This window comes from Haplochromis burtoni, unplaced genomic scaffold, assembly GCF_018398535.1.
Source record: "Haplochromis burtoni strain Fernald_Lab_line unplaced genomic scaffold, NCSU_Asbu1 Contig_262, whole genome shotgun sequence".
NCBI lineage: Eukaryota > Metazoa > Chordata > Actinopteri > Cichliformes > Cichlidae > Haplochromis > Haplochromis burtoni.
In genome coordinates, this window is record NW_024582623.1 from 67,610 (window position 1) to 91,472 (window position 23,863).

Sequence of the window (23,863 nt, forward strand, 5' to 3'; positions counted from 1 at the left end):
TTCAAATTTACATTTAACATTTACATTTAAAGCATATTTGAAATAGTTTAAAAGCAGCAAAATGGAATAAAAACTGCAGGCTAGAAAACATATTCTCTAATATTCATATTCTATCATCACAAAATTTTTAAAAAGTAGAATTAGCTTGAACTGCTTATTACAGCAGTGTGTTTTTATCAAAACCAAACTGTGTGATTTCATTTTAATTATAGTTGTAAGAGTATGTCAGCTGCCTGTTTGGACAGGAATGGATCCCCAAGGCCGACACATAGCACCAACGCTGCCGTTGCCATCAGCCCTCATTACACTAATAGTGTAAATACAGAAGAATTAAGTTGTATCGCCAAGATTTCAACAATAAAATCTGTATAACTGTAGGGTCTTTACCTTACAATATAAAGCGCCTTTTGCCATTATTGTTGTGATTTGGTGCTATATAAGTAAAACTGAATTAACAAAACCTTGCTTTAAATCTCAGAGCTTTACAGTACAGCTATTCTATTTGTTAAAACTTACCAAAATTACCTCTACTACTTTAAAAATTAGACACTTTTGCACAGTTATTACTAGAAATTTTGGATTAAGGTCTGCTTTTTTCCACACTCACAAGTCACAGGCTGGATAAACTTGCACTGTTTTGTTTCCTACAGGCAACTATAATTTTAGATATATGGATTACTTTGTTAGTTCTGTAAACAAAGTATCTTATTAGAAGGTACAAAAGCCCATTTAGTTTGTTTTTCCTGAAAATAAATTTGAATACTAACTTAGTAATGACGTGCATTTAAAATCGTTGCTAGAGTGCATTATCTCATATCAGTGGTTCGTTTGTCCTGTCCAAAGAAACTCAGATGAATTTATAGTAGTGTATAGTTATAATACTAAAATACCTAATAACTAGATGGCCCCACATTACCAAGATCAAATGTGTGCCAAAGCTGATGAGGTATTCAACATTCCTGAAGCTTAACCAGTGCACACATGCAAAGTCCAGAGAGACAGACCTGTGCTCCAGACTGATCTTTAATTTTTATGTTTTGGTTTCTTGTAAAAGCCAGTTCACTCCTGTAAGCAAGCAATGATAGTGCAGACTCTCTGTTATGCTTTTCAGTCTCAGGGCATGAGAATTGTATGTTTCTATTCACGCTCACACAGCCTACACAGACACTCTCCATTTCACATCGGGTCAAAGGAGTACATAGCTTCAAAGTAGTTCAGCTTGTTGTTGTTACCGGCATTATGTTTTTTCACTGGAATATTGCACAAGAGAGTTGCAATTGCTCTCACACACACACACACAAATGCAAATGCACACAGGGTCAGAGATAATTGAGCCCTTGGCTTTGGAAAGACAGGCTTAATGCCATCTGGTGCCCAGAGTTCATGCTGAGAAACCGTGAGCTCCACACCTGGGAAACGCTAATGCCTGCAACTGTTGTCGGACCACCAACTGCACACCCACCTGCCTCCACACCAACCGCTTTAACTCATTTCACAAAAATTCATTCAAACACGAGGCCCACATTTTACACATTTAACATCAGTGGTCTGTCGGGTTTAGAGACACTTTGTTATCACGTGTATCTCAGATGAGGATTGTCTTTAGACGACTGTTTTATTTCCCGTTTTCAGCTGTGGAAAAAAAGATTAAGATTAAGTAGTGGGAGGAAGTCATATCAAAACAAGCCCTGATGCTTTAAGAGAGAGAAAGTGCTGTAGTTTCCACTGCATCATTACCAAAAAAAAGAATAAGAAAATAAAATAGAAAAAAAGACTTCTTTTACAGTTAGGTACAGTAGGACATATGATTTTGTGTTTCCACCAAAATGCTCTAGATTCAGGGTACTAACACCAATTTCATGTTCAAGAGGGCCAGTTCAGTGACTTGGATTACCCGAGGCAGTACCTAGCATCTAGTTAGCAGCCTAGCTAGCACCCACAGGTCCCTAAACGTGGCCACAAACTTAACACAGCATAACTTTAAACGTTTAACCTATTTGAATGTTTCCTACCAGCCTGTGAACATGTTATCTCTGTGGTTAAGGTCGACATTGAAATATGGAAATCTACAGGGACTGACGTTTGGTGCCAACCTCCATTGGAAAAACGTCAATTTTCTGTACTTTGTGTTGGCATCCTATTTCAGCTCCACATGTTACAGAGCGGTGTACATCCTGGACAGGTTGCAGTCCATCACAGCAGTGACATTATATCACATGAGGACGGTGAGAGTGAACCAGTACAGAAACAAATCCACTGTCTTAAGCACATTTCCAGAGATGATTTGTGGGACACCATGAAACCACAACAGTATGCCAAATTCCACTTTGTGGGTTGAAACTGCACAGAGTGCTGACATTTTACTTTTCTTTCAGTTTACTACAGGTTTGAAGCGTCCACCAGCTTTGCAAGCGTACAGCGAATGCTACTTTATAAAGATGGTATAACTATAAACTATTTTCAAGAAAGTTTACTTAAGTTTCTCGATCGAGTTCTTGCCTTTCAGCCTTCCACCGTCTATCTAAAGACAATTATGTGATCTGCTCTTCAAGTGTTATATTGCTGGAATGTTCATGCATTTCAAAGCAGGGAGCACTCTTTAGTGTGTTGCTCAAGGACACACCACATTCAGAACTTCAGAACTAGAGATCAGGAAGTTAAGATGAAAAAAATAAAAAGACAAACAAGGGCAATATGAAAAGAAAGCTGTGAATCCGATTTCTGTCAGAGTGCTTTCAAAAATAACAAGAGCATTGGAAAAAAAAGCTCTCTGCAGCAAATTGAAAACCAAATAAATTACAGTAAGGAAAGGCAGCAAATAATATTATTCTTTTGATAATGATGGTGAAGTGATTGACACTGAAGTGTGAATCATTGTGGGATCCACAGAAAAATCAGCTTTCCTATTGCACAGAAATGATCCACAACTTTTCACGACTAATCAGTCATTACCTGGTCTGTGACAGTCACAAACCAAAGCCAGTTTAGTTTTGTTGTTGTTTTTTACAACAGCCAGTAACAAGAGGTCATGGGATTTTTACTGCTGGAGATGAATTTCAAGTCGCCGTGAATGAGTCTCTCCCATTGCTCTGCTAAAACACAGGCAGCACTCTTACCCAGAGACAGAGAGAGGGAGGGAGAGAGGAAGAGCGAAAGAGGAAGAGACGGCACTTACAGCATACAGAAAGAGGTAGAGAAAGAGTTTGAGTGGAGAGAGCGTGAAGAGGCTGAGTGTGACAGCACCGAATGAGAGAAGGAAGAGAAGGAGGAGGGACCGAGCGGCAGGGAAAGGGTGGGAGACGCTGAGAGGGGGACGGACTCAGCGAGTGAGGGGAGGGAGCACCAGAGGAGGGGAAAGTAGATGAGAGGGAGAAGTAAAGAGGGAAACTGAGGGAGTCAGGAGAAGAGAGGAGACTAAAAGGAAAGGAGCGCAAAAAAAGGAGGACAGATCAGCAAATAAGCCTAGTAGCATTCCTCTCACAGCTGCAGTGATCCAGGCTGGGAGGGGAACTTTAGCTCACTGGGAGAAATAATAAAAACCAACCAAGAATTTGTGTATATTTTCTCTGAGCTAAGAAACCAGAAGCTACTGTAAAAAAGGAAAGGGAGCAAGAAGAGAGCTTCTGCAGCCTCCGAGTGTCCTGCAGGGAAAGATGGATTCAGATTCTGGAGAGCAGAGTGACGGAGACCTCTCTCCAGGTAAGGCCTCAAGACTCTTACAGGTCACCACAGCACTGGTTTCTGGCATGCCCTGCTAACTAGACTTTAAGCAGACCAATCCAGGAGGTCTACAAGCTCTTTCTTCCTTTGTGTTCCAGTAAATCTTCAGCATTTTCCAGCCTTTCTTTACTCTCAACTAAACACATTTTATGCGTCTCAATCCTCTCTGAACCATTTCTCTCACGTGCTCAGTCTGTTTCTAGCGATCAACAGCTTGCCTGTAAATCTGAACCCTTCTTTAGTGCACCCAAATGTAAGAATCGAGTACAGTATTTAAAGCTTTCAAAGATGTGTGACAGGCAAGCAGCCGTGAGCTCGAATGCATGTACAGTGATGCTGGTGGCTGGCAGAGGCTCCCTGAGTGCGTGGAGGAAAGCCGGCTCAGTCACCACCAGGAACAGGCAAGCTCCGACACGTGCAGCCAGTTTGTTCATCAACACGTCCAGCTACAGAGCGAGCCGGAGAGACCACAGACTCCCCGGACGCTGAAATCAGCTCCTTTTCCTCATGAAGCTCGCTGCTGTTTGCTGGAAGTTAGAAGAAAAAAAAAAGATTTATGGTGTCAAAGTACAGGGCAAAGATTTATTGCACAGATGAGAGTTATACATTAAACACACAGGTAGAGGCACAAATGCTCCTTAAAGTGAACTCGCTTATTGGAGATTTCACAGCATCGCATGCACGTGGGCGACTGATTCTGTGGGAGAAAGGAGGGAGATGAAGCATCCTTGTGGAGATATGTTTGAGTTTAGACAGATTGAAATGCGTCTCCAGGAGGGGTTTCTTTGTTTCACAGTGTCAGAATACAGGAACAGTCAAATAGCAGCGAATAAAAGTAAAACTCACGCTGATGCTTGAACTGACTTTATTGCTCTCCTATCGTGGTTTCCTAAAACTAGTACTACTAGTAGATCTGCTTTAGGTGTTGGAGGGTTTTATCGTTTAATGTTAGATAACGTTGATGGCGTGGGTGTTTGCAGTTTTATTTGAAGTCACAGAGCTCCGTGTGCCTTAATGATGCTCTGCTGAACTCTGGCCATCTGCCTGTCCATCTGGACCATTGTCTGTCTGTCCTCTCATCCATTTGCAAGTGGAGAGGAACCTCAGTGTGAGGGTTAGAGGACTTTATGCATATAATGAGAAAGTGATGACATATTCATATCATCTGCTGACTTCCATAAAAGTCTTTCATATGAAGCGATGCTTTGTGCGTCACAGTTAAGCCAAACCGTAAAGGAAGAGGCTTTATTTCTGTCACTTTGATGTGAAGTGGTCTACAGTGTTTTTCAGAGACTCCAGGTAAAGCATCCTTCAGCATAACATAACCAGGTCTTTGTTACGTCAGAGTAATAAAATCATATAGATTTATCGACCGGACACCAAAAAAACAAAACGTTGTTGTGCACATGTTGAATCTCCAGGGTGATGCGAGAGCTATATTTTTCCAAAGTCAAGAGAAAAGAAGAGCCTGACTCACCCTCATAATGCATCGTGCTTTGTTGCTGTGGTCAGTGAAAGCTGAGATAACGTATTTGGGAAAACAGGAGTCTTTTGTAACTCTGTTGTACACAAACAAAACCCTTTTCCTTGGATATGTCGGTGAGGGATGTGTGATAAATCTACGCTTTACACATACACATGCATATTTTCAGCAGTGTAAATAGCGAGGTATTATGTTTCAGCTGGCCTTGACCTTTCAACCATCTCCTGTGCCCTTGGGCAGTTAATGGTTGAACTTTTTTTTTCCAAGAGAGTGATGTTCTACATTTCTGTGCCACATTAATTTTACCTCAACGTGCCCTTTCCATGAGCAATTAGTGATAGTTTATTTTCTTCAGTGCCTCTCTGGGCTAACCCAAGAGAACTAGCCTGACATGACCTTGGCACAGGTCATGTCAGGATTGTGCATTCAAGTAATATCTGTGTGTGTTTCTAACATGCAAACTCATAAATAAAACCACATAAAGATAATATCATGACTGAACTATGAGTAGCTTTCTAGTAGTTTGAGCCATGGAAACACTGTTGGAAGGTGGCTGCTAGTAAACAGATAGACAGATAAGTTTGTTACTACCCCCAGGAGAGAGCTGTTTGGTCACCTATCTATAAGTCAAACTCAAAATAGTGGCCTTGTGATCCCATGTGTTTTGTGTTTTATATTTATGCCAGGAACAAGAAAATAGTGTACAGGAAGGAGAAAGGTGAGGAAAGCCTACTAGTTAATTTAGGCAGCAGGACTCACCGCAAACAGCACATGGTGAAGGTGTAGCTACCAGGGCTGTGTGTGCCTTTGCACACTGCTTACCCGAAAACGACGCTGCTGCTCCTGCTGCTTGGTGCCACCACAGTCACCGCTGCTGTCAGCATTTTAAAGAAACACCTCCACCTCAGCACCCACCTGTAGGTCCTTAGCTTTCCAAAGGCAGTAAAGCAGAAAACTACTCCAGCTGGAGGGGGTGTAGCACACGCTACAATATGTAATTGACTGTGGCTGATTTAGATTTGGCTACGTCATTGTATATCATCACTCTATGGAAGGTTAGCTGTGAAAAGGTGCTGTTTCTCTTTGTATTAGCTTCTTACACACAATATAATAGCATTCCTCAGCTTTCTTAATGATTCACTTTCCAATGTTGCACATTATCAGATGGGTTAGCCCAAGTTAGCAAAATTTAGAAAGCCTTAAATGATATTTGATATTTTACTTTTAAGTGAAAACATGCTTTAGACCTGCTGCTTAATGCTTTTACCATTCTTCCCAGTGATGGCGCCTCACGTCTTGAGCCTGAATCCCATTTTGTCTCCTTAAAGACTCAGTTTTTCCACCCTGATAAACTTGTATGTTTTTTAACCCGTACGTAGGGCATCCCACCTCAGCTTTTAGGCTCTTTTTTGCCAACTACATCTATAAATCTATGATTTCTGTGGGCTTAAATAATAATCTGTCTCCATGCTTTCTTATGGGAAGCAAGAAGATTTATGCAGCACATTTTTTGCGTTTACTCATAACACACTCCGTGTGATAATTTATGGAAATATTTTAAATAAATAGGCTTAAACTTTTTTTTTCATTAAAAAAGTAAAAGTTTCATACTATTTAAAGTGTCGCAAAAACATTCTCGAAGATTTTCAGGACGCTTACAAGAAGCAAATTTAAATAAGTTCTGCTGGGGAAGATATTTTCTAACATGGGAGAGTTAGGACAGAGCTTCATTACAAAAACTAATATTGTGCTTCATTGTGTTTTTCTGGCTTTGCTACAGCGTTCTGCACACAGAGCACACAGAGCTGTCCTGCAACGACTCTGAAAGAAGGCCATAAAAAACCCAGCTCAAACAGAAAGGATCATATTTTCTTACCCATAATCATCCAGTCATGCACTGAGCATGCCTCTGACCATACCAATATCCACAAACTGATTCACCCAGTCATCCTGTCCCTCCTTTCTGTGGTGGAGCGGGGATGACCACACCTAATTATGAGTCAAAGCAAAGCTGACTGTCAGTACACCTGTTCTCCTGTGTATGTTGCACAATAGGTGCAAAATAGAGGCTAGAAATTTCACTAAACTGTAATGCTTCAGGGCTTTCAGACACTCCTGTTTTCCACTTTGAATTATTTTTTTATAAATCACTATATTATATTAAATTACATTACTGTGGCATTATGTTTAGCTATTAACCACGTTCTGTTTTTGGATGATTTATCCTGGTGATGTGATTCTCTCTAACACCATAACTCCATCAGCCCTGTATAGATCTATTTCCAGACATTTGTGTTTACCTTCAAATTCACAGGAAAAGCAGACTTGTTGAAAAGGGGAGCTTTTTGGCTGTTGTAACAACAGCTGTGATATCCATAGGGGCGTGAGGGCCGTTTCTGTGCTTCTATTAAAAACACAAAACTGCAGATGCTGTCTGATGACACAACTGAAATGCGATCTTGGGCCAGTAGATTATCCCCGCCATTCATTCACATGTTTGCGCATCAACAAACCTGCTTTATTTTCCCTGTTAACCGCCACTATTCCAAGCTTCTACAAACACTTGAGCTATCTCCGACACATCAGAGCAGACCAGATGCACTCGGCAATGAGAGAAAGGCTTCTGCCTCATGATTGCCATGTTGGCAGACTGGCCACATGCTTTGCACATGTGAGCCAGCCCTGGATACACTGCAACACTCCCAAAGATACGCACAGACATACTGAAAAAAAAGCCTGCGCTCTTCTCGCTCATATCCTTGGTCTCCCAGCACGTGCATCCCTAAACTCTGCATTTAATCTGGCCCACAGATGGAGAGTGCTCACTGCACTACACCCAGTCCTCTGTACACACGCGCATACACACAAACACCCACACTCAAGACACCAGGAGCTGGTTCTGGAAAATTGTAACACGAACTGAGAGAAAAAGAAACACAGGAGCGAAGCCGTAAGTGGAAAAGACGACTCAGGAGAAAATAGTTTTTCCTACAACTGAAGCAAAAGACAAAAAAAAAACCCCTTTGGTCACTATCTGTGTGTGAGTGCACTTCCTCTGTATGCACATGCATGCATGCATGCACTGACACAATAATACCGTGGCATTTCACGGTGTTTGGAGGACATTTGGAAAGAGGATTGTCTCCCCACGGCTGAGCCATTACTGAAACACGGAGTCAGACCGCAGAGGCACTCTGACAGACATTCTGGTCAAAGGCCTCATAGGCACACATTCATAAGGAGGAGATGGCTGCGGTTTCACAGGAGGGCCATTCGAAGCAAAGCAAACAGTCAGTAGTGGCGCCTGAAGTGAGAGACGATCTCTTTGGGGAGAGCAGTATGCATTAAATGAAGGCTGGACTGGTGTTTGAGAACCACTGAGCCTGTGCAGATGCCGCCTCTGTGAAGGAGCGTGTGTTGGTTTATTTTCTCACTCGCGTTGACCTAAAATCACAATCTCTGATAGAAAGTGTTCTTTACCTTTACTTTGTGGTTACAAGAGTTTTCTACATTAGTGCCAATAGAACATGATGTCTGGGATTTTCTGACAAAACACTAACAAAAAAACCAAAAACTTAACATGCAGATGGTAAAAAGCTAAATACACTTTTCCTCTCTCTCCCACTCCAAAAAAAAAAAAAAAAAGATAGAAAACAATGTGGAGTGGGAGGCAATTACACACACAGCTTTTCACACTTAACTCTAGGAGAACTGAACAAACTGTGCTGATTATAGCATTATAGAGTTGTGGTAAAGAAAAGCACCCGCGTTCATCATATTTCATAACAGTTTAGCAGTGTGTCATGTTGATCCTGCTTTCAGAAAACCTTTAAAAACTATTTCTAGTGAGATAGGAGACAGTCGTGCAGACAGAAGTAGCCCTGGCAGCTATGTTGTGGGCGTAGACATTTCACGAGCCTTAATGGTAGCTAAAACTTTACTCTGTGTTATCCCTGGAGGCTGGGATTCGAATTAACTCATGGAATGATTCGGTTTAGGCTCGTAATAAGGAGTCGAAAGAAAAATGCAGTCAATAAAAGTCAGTTAGAAACATACGAATGTGAGAAAGAGAGGGAGCGTTGTGAGTCTGCGTGAACCACAGTTATTTCCTGGTCATTAGTTAGTGGTGTGTTGGCAGCCAGAGGCCCTTTGGCTTCACACTAACGCGCGTCGTGCGCAGAGAGGGAGGGCCCGCAAGGTCAAAGCTCAAAGCATATGCAGTTTCATCACTTCAATCAAAGCAGGAGCAATCTGAAAACTTGAAATCCTGATCTTAATATTCTTTTCTTGACTATTTATGACTCTGTAATAGTTTATTATTATTGATGCTTTATTTTATCTGTCCTCTGGCTGTCCTGTCAGTAGAATGTGTGTGAATATTAGATAGAAAGGGCATTAAAAAAAGGGGGTGTTAATGGGTCAATGAGACAAGTTGTGTAAAGTGCTTTGAGTGCTCAGATAGAGTAGAAAAGCGCTACATAAGAACCAGTCCATTTACAAATTGTCAGAGTCAGTGTTCACAGCATGTCGAGCTGGTCATGTTTGAATCTTGGGCTTGCATTCGCTAAAGGCCGCTAATTGAAGTGCACAGCATACATCACAATTTTCCAAATTACAAACATCCCTGCGAGGTGACAAAATCAGTGAGGTCATCACATTTTACCAGCAAGTACAGGAAAAGCCTGTGAATAGAAGGATACTGGAGGCCTAGCAGAATTATGTAGTGTTTTTGTAATGAAGAGAGAATAGCTGGGAAGGGGGGGGGCTTCAGCACTGTATAAAGGCAGTGACAGACTGAGCTCCTCTGTGAGTGAATTTTTATTTTATTTTTTTTACGTGAACTCGAAGGGAGTGAACTAGTAAACAAACCAGGAGGCCAAAGTTCTGGGAAGGGGGGAATTTGGGTGGGCTGTCATGGTCTGGATGATTTTGCATGCGAGTATCTGTGTGTGCGCGCATCTTCTCGAGTACCCGTGTGTCCCTTTGTGAACGATGCCACGGCATGCTGAGACTTGGCCGAGGTCTATGAGAGGAGCGACTCACCCAGGGCCGGAAAACGCTTACTTCCTCGACACTGTAGATGCGCTGAGAAATGGAGAGAGGAGCAGATGAGAAAGACACAAGAGCTTCGTGTGTGTGTGTGTGTGTGTGTGTGTGTGTGTGTGTGTGTGTGTGTGTGTGTGTGTGACAAAGACACTGCAGCCAGTTCTTAACACAGCTGTACATGGTAGAAGGTGGAAAAGAGAATGAGAGGGGGAGAGGTGTTGTTTCTTTTTTTTGTTTAGCTTTTTTTGGTGTTGTGCGCGGCTATGTCTGACGTTAAGGGATTTTGACAGGAGTTAGGCAGTCAAACTGTGGACATATGATCTCACCTCTTTTTCTTCAACACCCCCGCCTCCTCCATCCTTGCTTCCATCACTCCTCCACACTCCTTTATTTAAGTGACCTGACACATCTGCAGACGGTATAGATTGCTGCCACAGTATTTGTTTTGATTTTCTTCTTTCATCCGCAATAATTCAGAGCATTTCTCAAGCAAAGATAGTCAATTTTTCTCTCTTTTTTCGACCATCTTTAGCTTAGACTGAAAGGCCTGAAAGGTGCATTCCTCTTTTTCTTGCCCTTTGATTCTGTAAAAGGCATAACTTCTTTATTTTAGACGGAAAATGGGAAACTGGGTAACAGAGAGGCTGAATACATCATACTCCCCTGTATTTTATTAGGCCTCAGCCCCACAGTCTATCATTATAGTTAACGCACAAGCCCGCACACACACATTTGTAGCCAGCTGTCGCTGTCAGATTATTCGGTGCACAGAAGCAAATTTGTCATTTCGTTGCGTAGAAATGTGGAGTCTTTTTCTCCATTCAGTCAACATCATCATAATGAGATTTGTCAGCTGGTGATGGTGGCAGAGTACTTTTCCACAGAGGTTCCCAGAGAAGGGAAGTGGAGAGGGGAGACAGCCTGCAGTTCCCATACCCAGCTAGCCAGATACCCAGTTCACTGTGGTCTGGTGCTTTACTGTAGTTAAACAATGGCACAAACATGGAAACCATAGCTGGTGGAGAAATTTGCTTTGCAGCAGAGGAAAGGTCAAATGGTCGCAATCTCACAGGACCCCGCAGTCCACGCTGGGTCCTAACAGGATGTCTTGGATGCCACTTCTGATCCTCAGCGGACCAGGAGCTGCTTTGGTCTTCATAACAAGGAGTGACTGTGATGAAAGCCAAGGGCAGAGTAGAAGGTGGGGGTCAAATAGCTGCTATCTCTCACCCTCCCTCTTTTCCGCCACCCGTTTTTTTTTTTTTTTTGTGACACGACATCAAGTGGCGCATTAATCAATCAGACATCTTCTGCAAATGCTTCATTTCGCCCAATCTCTTTGGTTCAGCTCTACAGGGACGTGGCCATTAAAACTAAGAGACAGAGAGAGACAAAGAAAGAGATGAAGAATGGAGCATTAAATAAGGCTGTGCGGCTGCCAAAGGCAATCTGTTCTTGTGTCCCTCATGAATCAGAGAGCCCTCCTAAGTGCTTTTCCCTGGACCCTTCATCACAGTGGACATTTAAACCAGTCCCAGGATAAACACACTTATAGTCTCAAACTCTGTTGCAAGCCTCTTCATTACAGCTACATTAACATCAGTCCACCCCCCCCCCCCTTCCACCCCCCTTTATTTAGAAATGGCCTTTAAAGCTTTTCCTGGTTGATATTCATCCATTATGCTGTGAGTAACGCTGAGTGAAACCATTTCTGAATAACGCACAGAGGACTCCTAACTTCAGAGGCCAATTAGCTTCTATTTTCCAGCTTCATTAAGAGCGTTTTTATGCCTCGTTTCTTTTTTTTTTAATTCCACAATTTCCTTTGACTTAAAACTATTTGATTGCAAAGCCACCAAAGAAAAAGTCTGAGAATGGTTTATTTTTAAGCTCCTCAGAGCACAAAATAATTTGATAATGACCTCACCGATCTTATAGTTTCTGTATGCTCTGAAACAAACTATTGATCCAACCTGCTGTTCAGCCACACTGAAGGAAAAACGTGTTTTTTTTTCTTTTTCTGTAGCTGTACAACTGAATATACAAAATGCTTTGGAGCACACACACTAAAAATATAATAATCATGCACATATGCAGCGTGACGTCAGCTGATTTTTCTTTTCTAACATAAATATATCACAAAGCAGCTGTGATTCAGCGGTTTCTGATTATTGATTATTTTCCTGCAGCACTTGAAATGCGATAAAATGAGATTCCTATTTCATCTCCCCACCCTTCCACACATATATTATATATATATGTTAAGCCTGAGGCAGCAAGATCCCTTCCAATACAGAAGCCAACACAGATCAGTGATACCAGACATGATATTTATTAGGTCAGAATTAGCATGACAAACATTAGCTTGCATGGAGGTGGGTCGGCAAAGAGGCTTGCAGGGGCAGAAGCAACTGTGTGAGCAGGCTAAAGCCAGTTTTTATAAAGTGCACCCCACGTGTTATCTGTTGAGCCATCAGATGAGCTGTTATGAGTCGCTGTACGGGCATACCAGGCTGAGCTTGATTCCATGACCTGCCTCGGCTAATGCTAAATGCTCAGATACTGGCTCACACTCATACGCACTGAGAATATATGCTGATCGTCAAGTTGAGTCAAAATCAATCCATCAAAGGAAAGCACATAATAAGTGTGCCGTGGCATCAGACCATATATTTTTACTTTTGTTAATACAGGCTGACTGAATATATACTTTTTCTTTACACTTAACTGAAAATGCTTATCAGAAATCACACACTGCAGGCTATATTTATTAATATTCCAGGCTCGGTGAAAACAGTCACAGGATCAGTTTGTTTGCTTTCTTAGTCAGTTCTCCAATTTGTGATGTTTCCATCACATGCACTGACCTTTATCTCACTAGTACTCGTGTGTAACCTTTGTGGTGATGCAGTCACTTTTGTGCCTCGTATTATCCATAGCATCCATAAAAAGCGGAGACAGGTAACATCTGCACAAAGCATTAACAAAGAGCAGCTTTTCATTTGTCTTGTTTGTCATATTTTCATGTTAGCAGTATTAAAAGCCTAAATCCGGACGTATTTTTTGCCATTACGCTCATTAAAGCGTGAGCTGTAACCTACAGCATACCCTTCGGTTTCAGCCACACACACTACATTTATACTTTAAGCTCCATAACCCTACTTTGCACAAATGAAAGTCATTAAAGTATTAAAGCTGAGTTATTTATTAACCATAAACTTCTGAATGCCACTCTACATCCTGAGCAGCTGTTAAAGGCACAGTGACTGACCTCTTTCAGCACCAGACTGCCCTTTGGAAACTGGCTCAGAGTCAGATTTTACATGTCATGAATAATGCACATCATTGTGCTTCACTCCACTGAATCGCACTGTTTTTCTCTCTGTGCAGAAATCATAGCTTTCTCAAGTTTTATCAGATGAGAAACAAACACATACATTGCAACAGACAGAGTGTGCAGGGGCGCTATGTTTGAGTCATCTTCTGAGGAGCGTTGTGGGAGTCCAAAAAACGCCTATGCAGAGACTTTTGCAGGTCCAGGGCGAGTGGAGGAGGAACATGAAATGACAAAAACTGGTTCCCATTCGACAACTCCTTCCTTATGTACAAAGGCATCGTGATGTGTCTTTATGCAGCCGTTATCTACACGGCAGTATATTAGTGCAACAGCGAGTCTGACAAACAGCAGCTCAACAAGTCAGAAGCCTCGAGACTGACAGTGGAAAATAAATATGTCCCTCCTCCAGCTCCTCTGTCGAGGTACCAGCTGGCACAGTCCACCGGCCTCTTGGGCTCGCTTAACATCAACCCTGTAGGCTATTAAAACCCCCTTTAAGATCACTGAATGACCCACTCCTTTGTTTTCCTAAAGCCTTGTAAATGCAGCCAGAGAAAGTCTCACTGCAAATCCTTATTGGGAACCAAAAGCAAACGAAAAGGCCAAGGCAAAAGAAGTGGAAGTCAAGCTGCCACCCTTGTTTACTTCTGCTGCGTGAGGAGCGTTCTCCCTGACATTTTCCTGGTATTGATACATCGTTGGTGCCTTTTTTGTGCTCCGAAATGGCATTGCTGATGGATGGCAGACTTTATTACCGAAGGCTTTCCCCAGATATTTTACAGCAGAAAGAAATGATGTAAATTTTTCCAGTGAAATTCATTTTATTTATGTGCATTTGTCACATAAATAGAAAATAGAAACCATATACAGCTACTATATGTCATATATGTGAATCATCATATATAGCACAGTAATGTGCAATTGGTCTTATAATGTGTCCAGGGAGCATATGAGTCGTTTAGATGTGGTAGCTAGGAATGTGTGTGTCAGTCTCTTTCCATCTAGCTGTAAAGCTATCATCACCCCAGTTAATTAGTGGTCAAAGTTGGTCTGCACATATACATCTTTTAGTTATTACATTCCATTCCATTTTTATTTGTTGGCATTCAGAGTGCAGTCTATCAAATTTGGGCTTTTTTCCCCTTCTCAGTATTTTATATATGCTACGTAAACCCATTCTGTAGACAGTTTTTGTGATATTGGTCATAAAAGAATGCATCCACATTTTCATTCATCACATGTATCTTACTCCTGAAATCCAGACACCTTCCTATATCCTTTCTCAGATATTGGTTGATCCGATTGCGTTTGGCACCATATGCCACTGATATTGCTTTGCTATTTGATTAACTTTGAATCTCACTGAACAGGCTTGGTCTTTCCTGCAGGCACATATTTGAAGAGGAAAGTTTGAACACTTAGATTCTGCACAGTAACTCAGTTTCTCTGTGATTCTCATCATCCTTAAAAGGAGGCATCTAAATCCATAAAATACATCATCGTGTCATCCGTGCAAGGGCTAATTCTATGATCCCTGTTCCTTACAGCTACTCCCCTCAGCTCCCCGTCCTGGCAGATAGCTTGGGCCAGTGGTTTGATATAAATAGGACTAACAAAACATTCCCATCTCCTTCCTGTTTGTAACACATATCTCTGATAAGGAGCCACTTACCTTTACCTTTGCAATATGATCCTGATACATTGCTTTGATGCAACATTATATATTCAGTAAAACCAGATGTTTTATATAAAAAGAATCTCAATTAATTCTGACACTGGTCAGTAGCTGTCTTATAAAAAAAAAGTCATATAAAGTAAAATATGACTTTGTGCAACTCCTGCATAAGTCCATTTTTATATAACACATGAGGCAAAAGGGGTATTTACACTGTACTTCTGTTCTCCTATAAAAGAAAATACCTGAAAAGGAAAATGTCTGGAAAATTATTGCACTTGCAGAGTGCCAAGAATGTCCTGGAAACCACTCATTTCAAAGAGGCATACAATACATAGCTGCTGGTGAATAGAAAATTGGTTGCAGATGGAAAGTCACCGTATACCAGGAGGTTTTTGGTGATGCTGTAAACAGGCAACAAGGAAGCTTTGCAGAGCTAAACTGTGTTTTTGTTTGCTTTGGACCTTTTTTGCATCTCAGAGCTAGGTTGTGTGTCAGTAGTATTTACTGTTTGCAACAGGTGCTATACACACATTTATATAGTGCTTTTCCAGTGTTATTTACATATACATATATATACACACACAAACACACACACATACAGGACTTTATTCTATGTTATCTAATTGAAATTCATCTATTTCTCTGAATGTTTTTCATTCCTATTCTTTTGCTTTTTTGTTGTCACATGTTCATCATATGCTGATATCCATCTTCACTGGAAATAATTTGTATGCTCACCCGTGTCTGTTGCATAAACACTAAGTCATGTGCTGTTAGTGTATCAGTGGCTAGCTGGCTTTAAAAAAAACAAAAAAAACCTGCACCTGTGCTGAGAATGTGACCTGGTTTGTTGTTGTTAGTAACCCCGCACGGGGATGCGCTTATCAAGTATTATGTTTCCTTGTGTGAGCGGGTCTGTGCGCCTGTATCACTCACGTTGTGGGTACATTAATGTCACGTTATAGAGCCCTGCCTGCCTTTTAAGCACAAAAAGCAAGTACTCCGTGCATCAGTTATCGCAGTTTAGACCAAAGACGAAGTTAATGTTGGGGTTAGAAAAATAGTTTAGTAAGGCTAAGACCCCAGGGAAATGATTTTAGGTCATTACAATGTTTTTGGAAGAGGAAATAGAATTATTGTGTGTGTGTGAGTGTGCATGTAGTCACCTGACAGGATCAAGATCCTGAGTATTCACAAACTCTGAATGTTTCAGACTAATAACACTCTAATGGCTGCACCAAATGACTCATAGCTCTCTGAAAACAGTCCAGACAATATAAAAAAAAGCAAAACTACTAAGAGAGCTCCACTTAGGAAGCCTTTTTTTAGAACAACCTCTTTCCCTTTAGGTCAGTTACATCTTCGATTATGTCTGTAAACAGGAAGTATTTCTTCAGATTGTCATGAAGCTTTTTTTCCTGGTCAAAGGACAGACACAAAATATACACGTACTGTATCCAGACTCACACAGAGCCGCCTCATATTTGTGTGTTCCACACTTCCGGATGTAAAGTGCCTCCAGTGTTGACTCGGTAAAGGCCAGCCAGCTATTGTCAGTCTTAGTTGCTGGCTCTGCTAATGGCTCATTCTTCTGATTAGTCTGGAACAAGACCAACACAAGCCTTTTCCATCCCCACCGCCTCACAGCTGGGTGTGCTACAGAAAATGTCCAGATTAGCAAATCTTGCATCCAGTGTTGAGCTTTAGCACGTTACACAAATAGAAGCAGCTCACTTTTCATCCAAAGAAAACATATATTTTCTTGGATTGTCAGCATTCAATGAGCAGTGATTCCCTTTAAAGTGGGACAGTTTAAAGAATGCAACAGCTGAAACAAAGTTGACTGCACATTTTTATAAGAATGCACTGTTTGGTATTAACCATCCTTTCACTATTGCTGACTCATTCCTAGTCTGTATAATGTCTGCTTATTATATCCTCACGCTGGAGCAGCATCTCAATCCATCACTCCAGCCTCCTTCATTTAAAAAGCTTCAGGGTCAGTATGGAGAGAAGGACTAACTCATGCTCATTATATATGGACATATCTGTTCACTAGAGCCAGTGGCTCCATAGTGTGGTGGTTTAAACATGTGCTTAACAAGCAAAAGATTGCCCACTTGGTCCTGAGAGGATACACAGATCCCTTAGGGGTTGCACCAGGAAGGCGATCTGTCATAAAAATCTGCAGAATTAAATATTACAGCGCTACCTGCTGCAGTCACCTCTTCCTTGGACTGCCCGAAAGCAGCTAGCTGTTTGCAAGAGCCATGACATTTGCCCTTTTCAGGTTGTGAAACATAAGGCTACAGCTTCACTTCACACAGGGACCGTTAAACTGACAAATAAATATTTTTCCATCTCGGTTGCTTGATGTAAGTGTCTCTGGCTGCAATCAAAATAATTTCGTCCAGATGGATCTTTTTTTTTTTTTTTCACTCCAACACCTTGAGCAGGGCAGGTTTGGCCGGTCTCCATGATCCACAGTGGATGTATATTCTGATGCAGTGCAGCTGAAACTGTTGACTCAGGCCTCTGAAAACACCAGGCGGAACAAAGAGAGACTGTCTAGTCAACAGCCGTGGCCAGAGAGCAGCAAGCACCTTACTAATCCTGATGTTAAAAGTAAACTTCACCAGCTCCCAAAACATGCTTATGTAACCTCTCTGATGGGCTTCTGCGACTGTCCCCGCGTTAGCGGTTTAGCTCCGCTCCCTGTTTGTGTTCAGCAGCAAATTCAGAGCAACCGCTTTGCTTAGTAAAAACTTTTACAGCAGAGAGTGATGCAAAGGAAATAATGAGCAGGTAGGAGAAGAAGTGCCAGTGCTGGAGAAAGTTAGCATGCAGTTTTTTTTCTGGCCATGTCTCCTCTGACAGCTTGCACTATTCCTTAACTTATTCTGACACTGTGGTTCATGCATGTCACTCAGCACAGCCTCTGGGTGACAGGCTGTACGTGTGTGTGTGTGTGTGTGTGTGTGTGTGTGTGTGTGTGTGTGTGTGTGTGGAAAGCTTGGACTTCTCACTGTCTTCTTGTTCACTCCCATAATGATCCACCCTCACTTACTCTCTATGTGCTAAAATCTCCAGTCAGTATCTGAACCACCCACCTCCTTTACCAGCACTCTGACGCACACCTCAAGCGGCCTCATGTCCAGTCTTCTCAGTAATTTCCCCCCGCCCCTTCCACCACACTCCTTCATTTTTGCTTACATTCTTCATCACTGCGGGATGCGCAAACAGACTTGAGACAGGGGTCAAGGCGAGTGAGTAGATAGCCACCTGCTGTTGCTCAAAAAAGAGGCTCCAGCCTGCGTGTTGAGGAGTGGCAGGAGAATAATTAGTCTGCTTTTAGCTCTGCAGAGAAAAAAAAAGAAAAGAAAAAAGAAAGTGAGAAAGTGTCCAGTCAATTCCAGCTCAATAAATCTTTTGGCATAATCACAGCAGATGTTTTTTTTATTTTTGTTTGCATCTTTTTTTAAAATTTAATTTAGAAATGGAGTCACTCGCACATACTGGTGGGATCCAAATCCAAGTCGCCCGCACTGCCATCGGTCTGACAAGGCCGGCTTTATGGAGCAAGCTGTCACCTTTATCAGTGTGCCAGGGTTTCAGAAATCTATCCAGTTGGGTTTCTGAATATCAGAGGCTCGCTGGAACAAAGAGCTGCTTCAGAGGAACAGGAAATGACTGTGACAAAGAGAGTCTGTTGATGAGAGGCACAGACACAGATCTGCCTAATCACAACCAGTCATATGTATATTATGGTGTGACTATTCAAATATCATGGAAACTATCGTGCAGCTGCTCAAATGTTTGTGTCCATGATACTCAGTTATTTCCTAGGTGGTTTCTTGGAAGTCTTTTAAGTGGGTTGTTTATGAAGTTGTTGGAGTTCTATTGTTGCTTGTCTGTGGCCTCTATGGTAAAGAGAGGGTAGATGGCCATCTTTAATAAATGGAAAATGTATAGCAGCCCTTTTTTTTTGACAAGCAAATGTTTAGTAATTTTGCTCTGTACACACAGTGTGGTCCCACCACAAGCAAGGAAAACGACATACAGTACATTTATCAGTAGGAAAAGCTGTGAAACTTGTGAAAGCACAGTGAAAAGTCAAAAAATTAATGTCCTGCTTTACAGGCCCATTCAACTGGTCTGATTGGAGTCCTCGCCTCTTCTGGCCCCCAGGCCTTATGTTTGACACCCCTGCTTTAACACCCATAAAGCAAAGCAGCTGTGATTTTTATGATAAGTGGTTTTTTTTAGGCTTGGTTTTACTCTCACCACACTCCTCTTTAGTTATAGTTTCAATACTGTAGTCCATCTTAGGTTAAAAGCTTAGGTAAACCTGCTGTTAGCTGTGCAGCACCAAACAGCAGGCAAACATACTGGAAAGCAACGTGGAGCATTTAGCTGCTAACAAGCCATGTGTTTCCCCGAGCAAATGGTAGGAAGCAAACGGCAATATTAAATTTGCTAAATTGCCAGAAACCAATCTTGACGTTGTCCCACAAACAACTGTTAGTTTACCAGCACCTCCATACTGTCAGGTTTATGTGGGGATAATTCATCAAAGCTATGTTCACAGCTTATTTATGCCACGCCAAACTGGACAAAAAAAGAAAAGAAAATCGGGACATATCAATCCATCATGAAATATTGCACGCTTCCAAAATCTGAAAGAGTAGGATATATGCCATGCGACTCACTTCCTCGGAGACCACAAGTGAAACGAGTGTTTTCATAGTAATTACAGTCAGGATGACACACTTATCCCTGTTCCCAGTAAAAATCTGCCTTCGTGCTGAACTGAACTCATAGAAATACCATAAATATTGACACCTCGTGATTTAAATAGCACTGGGAACTTCTGTGTCCTCATGCTCACCCACCACACGTTTGTCAAATGCACAATAGGTCTCGCCCCCGCTCTTCTGAGGCTCTACAAAGAAGAGGTGAAAAGAGACATCAGATTTTTTTTTTTTTAATGCGATGGGGGAAAGGACTGTAGACAAAGACATCTGCTGTTAAATGTCATGGTGGGCTAATTATATATACATGAAATGTCATTTAGCTGCAGACCAACACAGGAAATGTCACTTCTGTACATTCACATGAAATGCCACTGATTAGGTTTTCCCAATTGTTGCCCACCCCACCCCCACTTCCCCCAAATTCAAACACCTCCTTTGTATTGAAATAACAAACAACCGGATGATGTGACAATGCTGTGAATTCTAAACAGTCACATACAGGAGCTGTGTGCTTAAATAAAATTATAATGACAACTAAGCAGGTGTTCCTCTTCGAATATGGGCTCATCTGTTGCTCTGCGCTAAGCCCACTGGGCAATGGCACACTCATCCTCACTTTTTTTACCCTCTCTCTCCCACTCTGGACGTAGATGTGGAGGAGGGAGCGGTTGACAACGTGCCCAGGGAACAGGGGGTGGGGTGGGGGGTAGTGAAGCCTCTTTGCTTGGCTTTAATCATAATAGGAGTTATCTGGTGTGTAATTTGAAGCTGGGTGGCACCTAAATAAAACCCCTTTCCATCCTCCCACTCCTCACATTCACACACAGACACGTGTTTGGCTGCTCGCATTGCTTCATGAGGACACAAGGAGCCTTTGATGTTCGCTCTGAGATAAACTGTGGCTGCAACAGGACGCAGACTAACAAATGTGATCAATCTGGACTTGTAAAAGGAAAGTGTGTGAAAAGGAATCTTATCTATCTTCAGCTGTTTGAAGTTTTCCAGGGAAGACAGTCATTCCTCCCATAGCCAGCTCGCTAAACCACTGCCAGCTCCAGGAAAGCCGCCGCCCTGCTGTAGAATGTAGATGCATCTCAATTTATCCCTCGTTCACTTCTTCAGACTGTCGTCTGTACCTTTTTTTTTGCCCTTGACACAAAATACAATCTTGTTTATAAAAAAAAAAACAGAGTCGTATATCTGAATAGACTGATTTATTCGACTTGACCTTTCATCCCAAGAGGAACTTTCAGCATTGCCATGTCATCATATCTACTCACATAAAACTGTTACCAGTTTTCTTGTAACGAAAAAAGGAAAAATAAAACCTACGAAATTTCTGCAGTGTCATGTCATGAAACGAGCAACTTGCAAAAGCCCGCTCGTCCAGATGGATTTCAGCTGTTATGTACATGTAAGCATGTAAGAGTGTGTAAACAATGACTAATGTGTGCATCATTTATTTCTTTTATTTCTCTTTCATCTCCCACCTTCCCACCTGATCATGGCAGATGACCGCCCCTCCCTTAGCCTAGTTCTCCTGGAGGTTTCTTCCTGTCAAAAGGGAGTTTTTCCTTCCCACTGTCGCACACTGCATCTTCATAAGAGGTCTTTTGATTTTCAGAATATTGATGTTGATGTGTTAAGGAATAAACATATATTCTTAGTGCTTATTTGCTGATTATATTGTTTTATGTATTTTAATAAGAGAGGGCCAACTTTGAGTGAACTAGGCTGACAGGAAACTGCATTTGCAGAGCATATGAGGTGCAGACAGAAAGTGAAACTAAGCAGAGTGTTCGAAACTTAGAGTGTGTGACGTGCTGCAGAAGTATATAAACAACCATGCGGCTATTGCTGCTTTCAGACCTGAGCTTGTGTGTTCGTGTAAAATAAAGATAATTTTTTGAGTTAGACCACTTTGAGCCTTGAGTTTTTCTTGGCCGCCAAAAGAATACAAAGAACTGAATTTAATAGCTGGTATCCTATATTCTAAAGAGCTTTGAGTCGACTCTTGTTGTGATTTTGCGCAACAAATATTTCTCACCTCTGAAAGGTGCAGCACACATTAAAGTTTTTAACTCATTTGTAAACCTTCTTATTTTGGATTGGTCATCACGAAGTGCAATATATGCTGCAGATTAAACTCACGTCTTTTCTTTTCTTCTCCTTTTCGTTTCTCTTCCTTCAGGGCAGGAGAGCTTCAACTCCCGTTCCCTGGCTCTGCAGGCCCAGAAGAAGATCCTGAGTAAGATGGCCACCATGGTGGTGGCTAACATGCTGACGGATGATACCAGCAGTGAGATCTTGGACGAGCTCTACAAGGCGAGTCGGGAGTTCACCAAGAGCAAGAAGGAGGCCCACAAGATCATCAAGGACGTCATCAAGATTGCTCTGAAGATTGGCATCTTATACCGTAACCACCAGTTCAGCCCGGATGAGCTGGACACAGTGGAGCGCTTCAAGAAGAAGATGAACCAGGCGGCCATGACGGCGGTGTCGTTCTACGAGGTGGAGTACACCTTTGACCGGAATATTCTGTCAGAGCTTCTGCTAGAGTGCAGGGACCTGCTTCACGCCTTGGTCGAGCAGCACCTGACCGCACGTTCACATGCCCGCATCGATCACGTTTTCAACCATTTTGCCCACGGGGAGTTCCTGGCCGAGCTGTACGGAGACGGAGAGGAGTACAGACTCTCTCTGAGGAAGATCTGCAATGGCATCAACAAACTGCTGGACGAAGGAACGCTTTAACCTCTTGCACTTGACCCCTTTCACCTCAAGCTCTTTCTCCCTTTGCTCCTTTGTATGTCCTTTTCACTTGACTGCCACATCCTCTTATTGCTCTCGTCTTCCTGTTTCTTCCACATCGATTTCCACGGAGGTTGTTGTAACATCCTGCTGTTATGATTCAATGAGGGAATTTTTTTTTTTTTGGACTGTCTTTACACTCAGTGGAATCCTTTCTGCACGCTAAGACAGCCTGTTTCACATTGTATGCATTTTACATCCTCTTTGTGTGCAAAAGTGTACTGTACCAATGGCCAAAAAAAAACTTGCAGTAGGTATATTTGGATATGGAAGATAATCAGTTGTAGTAATCAGTCTTTCTATGTGTGGTTGCATGTGTGCGTGTATGAGAGGATGGCTGCGTGTGCTTGTATGGGATCCGCTTGAATAATGTTGTGTAGTGTTTGTACATAAGACCAATAATGACCTGGTATGTATTATGTATCTGTGTCAATCTTCTCAACAAGGGTGTAACACGTGTTCTTTATTAAAGATTTCTTTAAATCATTATTTTGCATTTTTTCCTGACAACAAAAGCTCCACATGGGCTGGGAAAGCTTTTAGGAAACAAGAGTTTGTTCCCTCGTGTTGGCAGTCATAACGCTAATTTTCTCCCGTGACTCACGTCGTAGTCAACTGAAAAAGGAAAACAATGATTTGCTTAATTGCTAACCAGTTACTCTCTTTTACACTAGAATAGGTCTTTTAAGGGGAAGTATATGGGGGGACTTTCTTGTCCATTTGACCCAGATGCATGCCAGACATAAATCTGCACATGTTTTGAAATGTCCAGAGAATTCAGTGATTTGTTATTTCTGGTTCATTAGATGCCCTCTGCCTCTGTTCTGCTCCCCAGGCCAGGAAAACATATTACTGGTGGTTTGGTGTGACTCCAGCAGCGTAACTCTGGCTGCCAGTAGAGAAGAAGTCCAGTTTTATGTCTGTGTTCTCTTACAGAAAACACAGAACAAGAAGACCACCCACCCAATGTTCACCCGTTTGCACTCACTCTCAGTCAGATCCAGACGTCGAAATACTCATGCAGCTATTGTTAC

The 23,863-nt window shown here is 42.0% G+C and overlaps 1 protein-coding gene across 1 annotated transcript; it reads left to right on the forward strand.

The window, feature by feature from the left end:
* The first annotated feature begins 3,335 nt into the window (after positions 1-3,335).
* On the forward strand, positions 3,336-23,315 carry tnfaip8l3 (tumor necrosis factor, alpha-induced protein 8-like 3). The gene is made up of 2 exons (XM_005948988.3): positions 3,336-3,699; positions 22,210-23,315. Exons 1-2 carry the CDS (start codon positions 3,654-3,656, stop codon positions 22,770-22,772), a joined length of 609 nt encoding a protein of 202 aa, XP_005949050.1. The 5' UTR covers positions 3,336-3,653; the 3' UTR covers positions 22,773-23,315.
* The last annotated feature ends 548 nt before the right edge of the window (positions 23,316-23,863 follow it).

Excerpts from the sequence above, each read along its gene's own strand:
- tnfaip8l3 (XM_005948988.3), top strand. The coding sequence starts at position 3,654 with ATGGATTCAGATTCTGGAGAGCAGAGTGACGGAGACCTCTCTCCAG. Across the intron at positions 3,700-22,209 it reads TGACGGAGACCTCTCTCCAG|GGCAGGAGAGCTTCAACTCC; the intron begins GTAAGGCCTCAA and ends CTCTTCCTTCAG.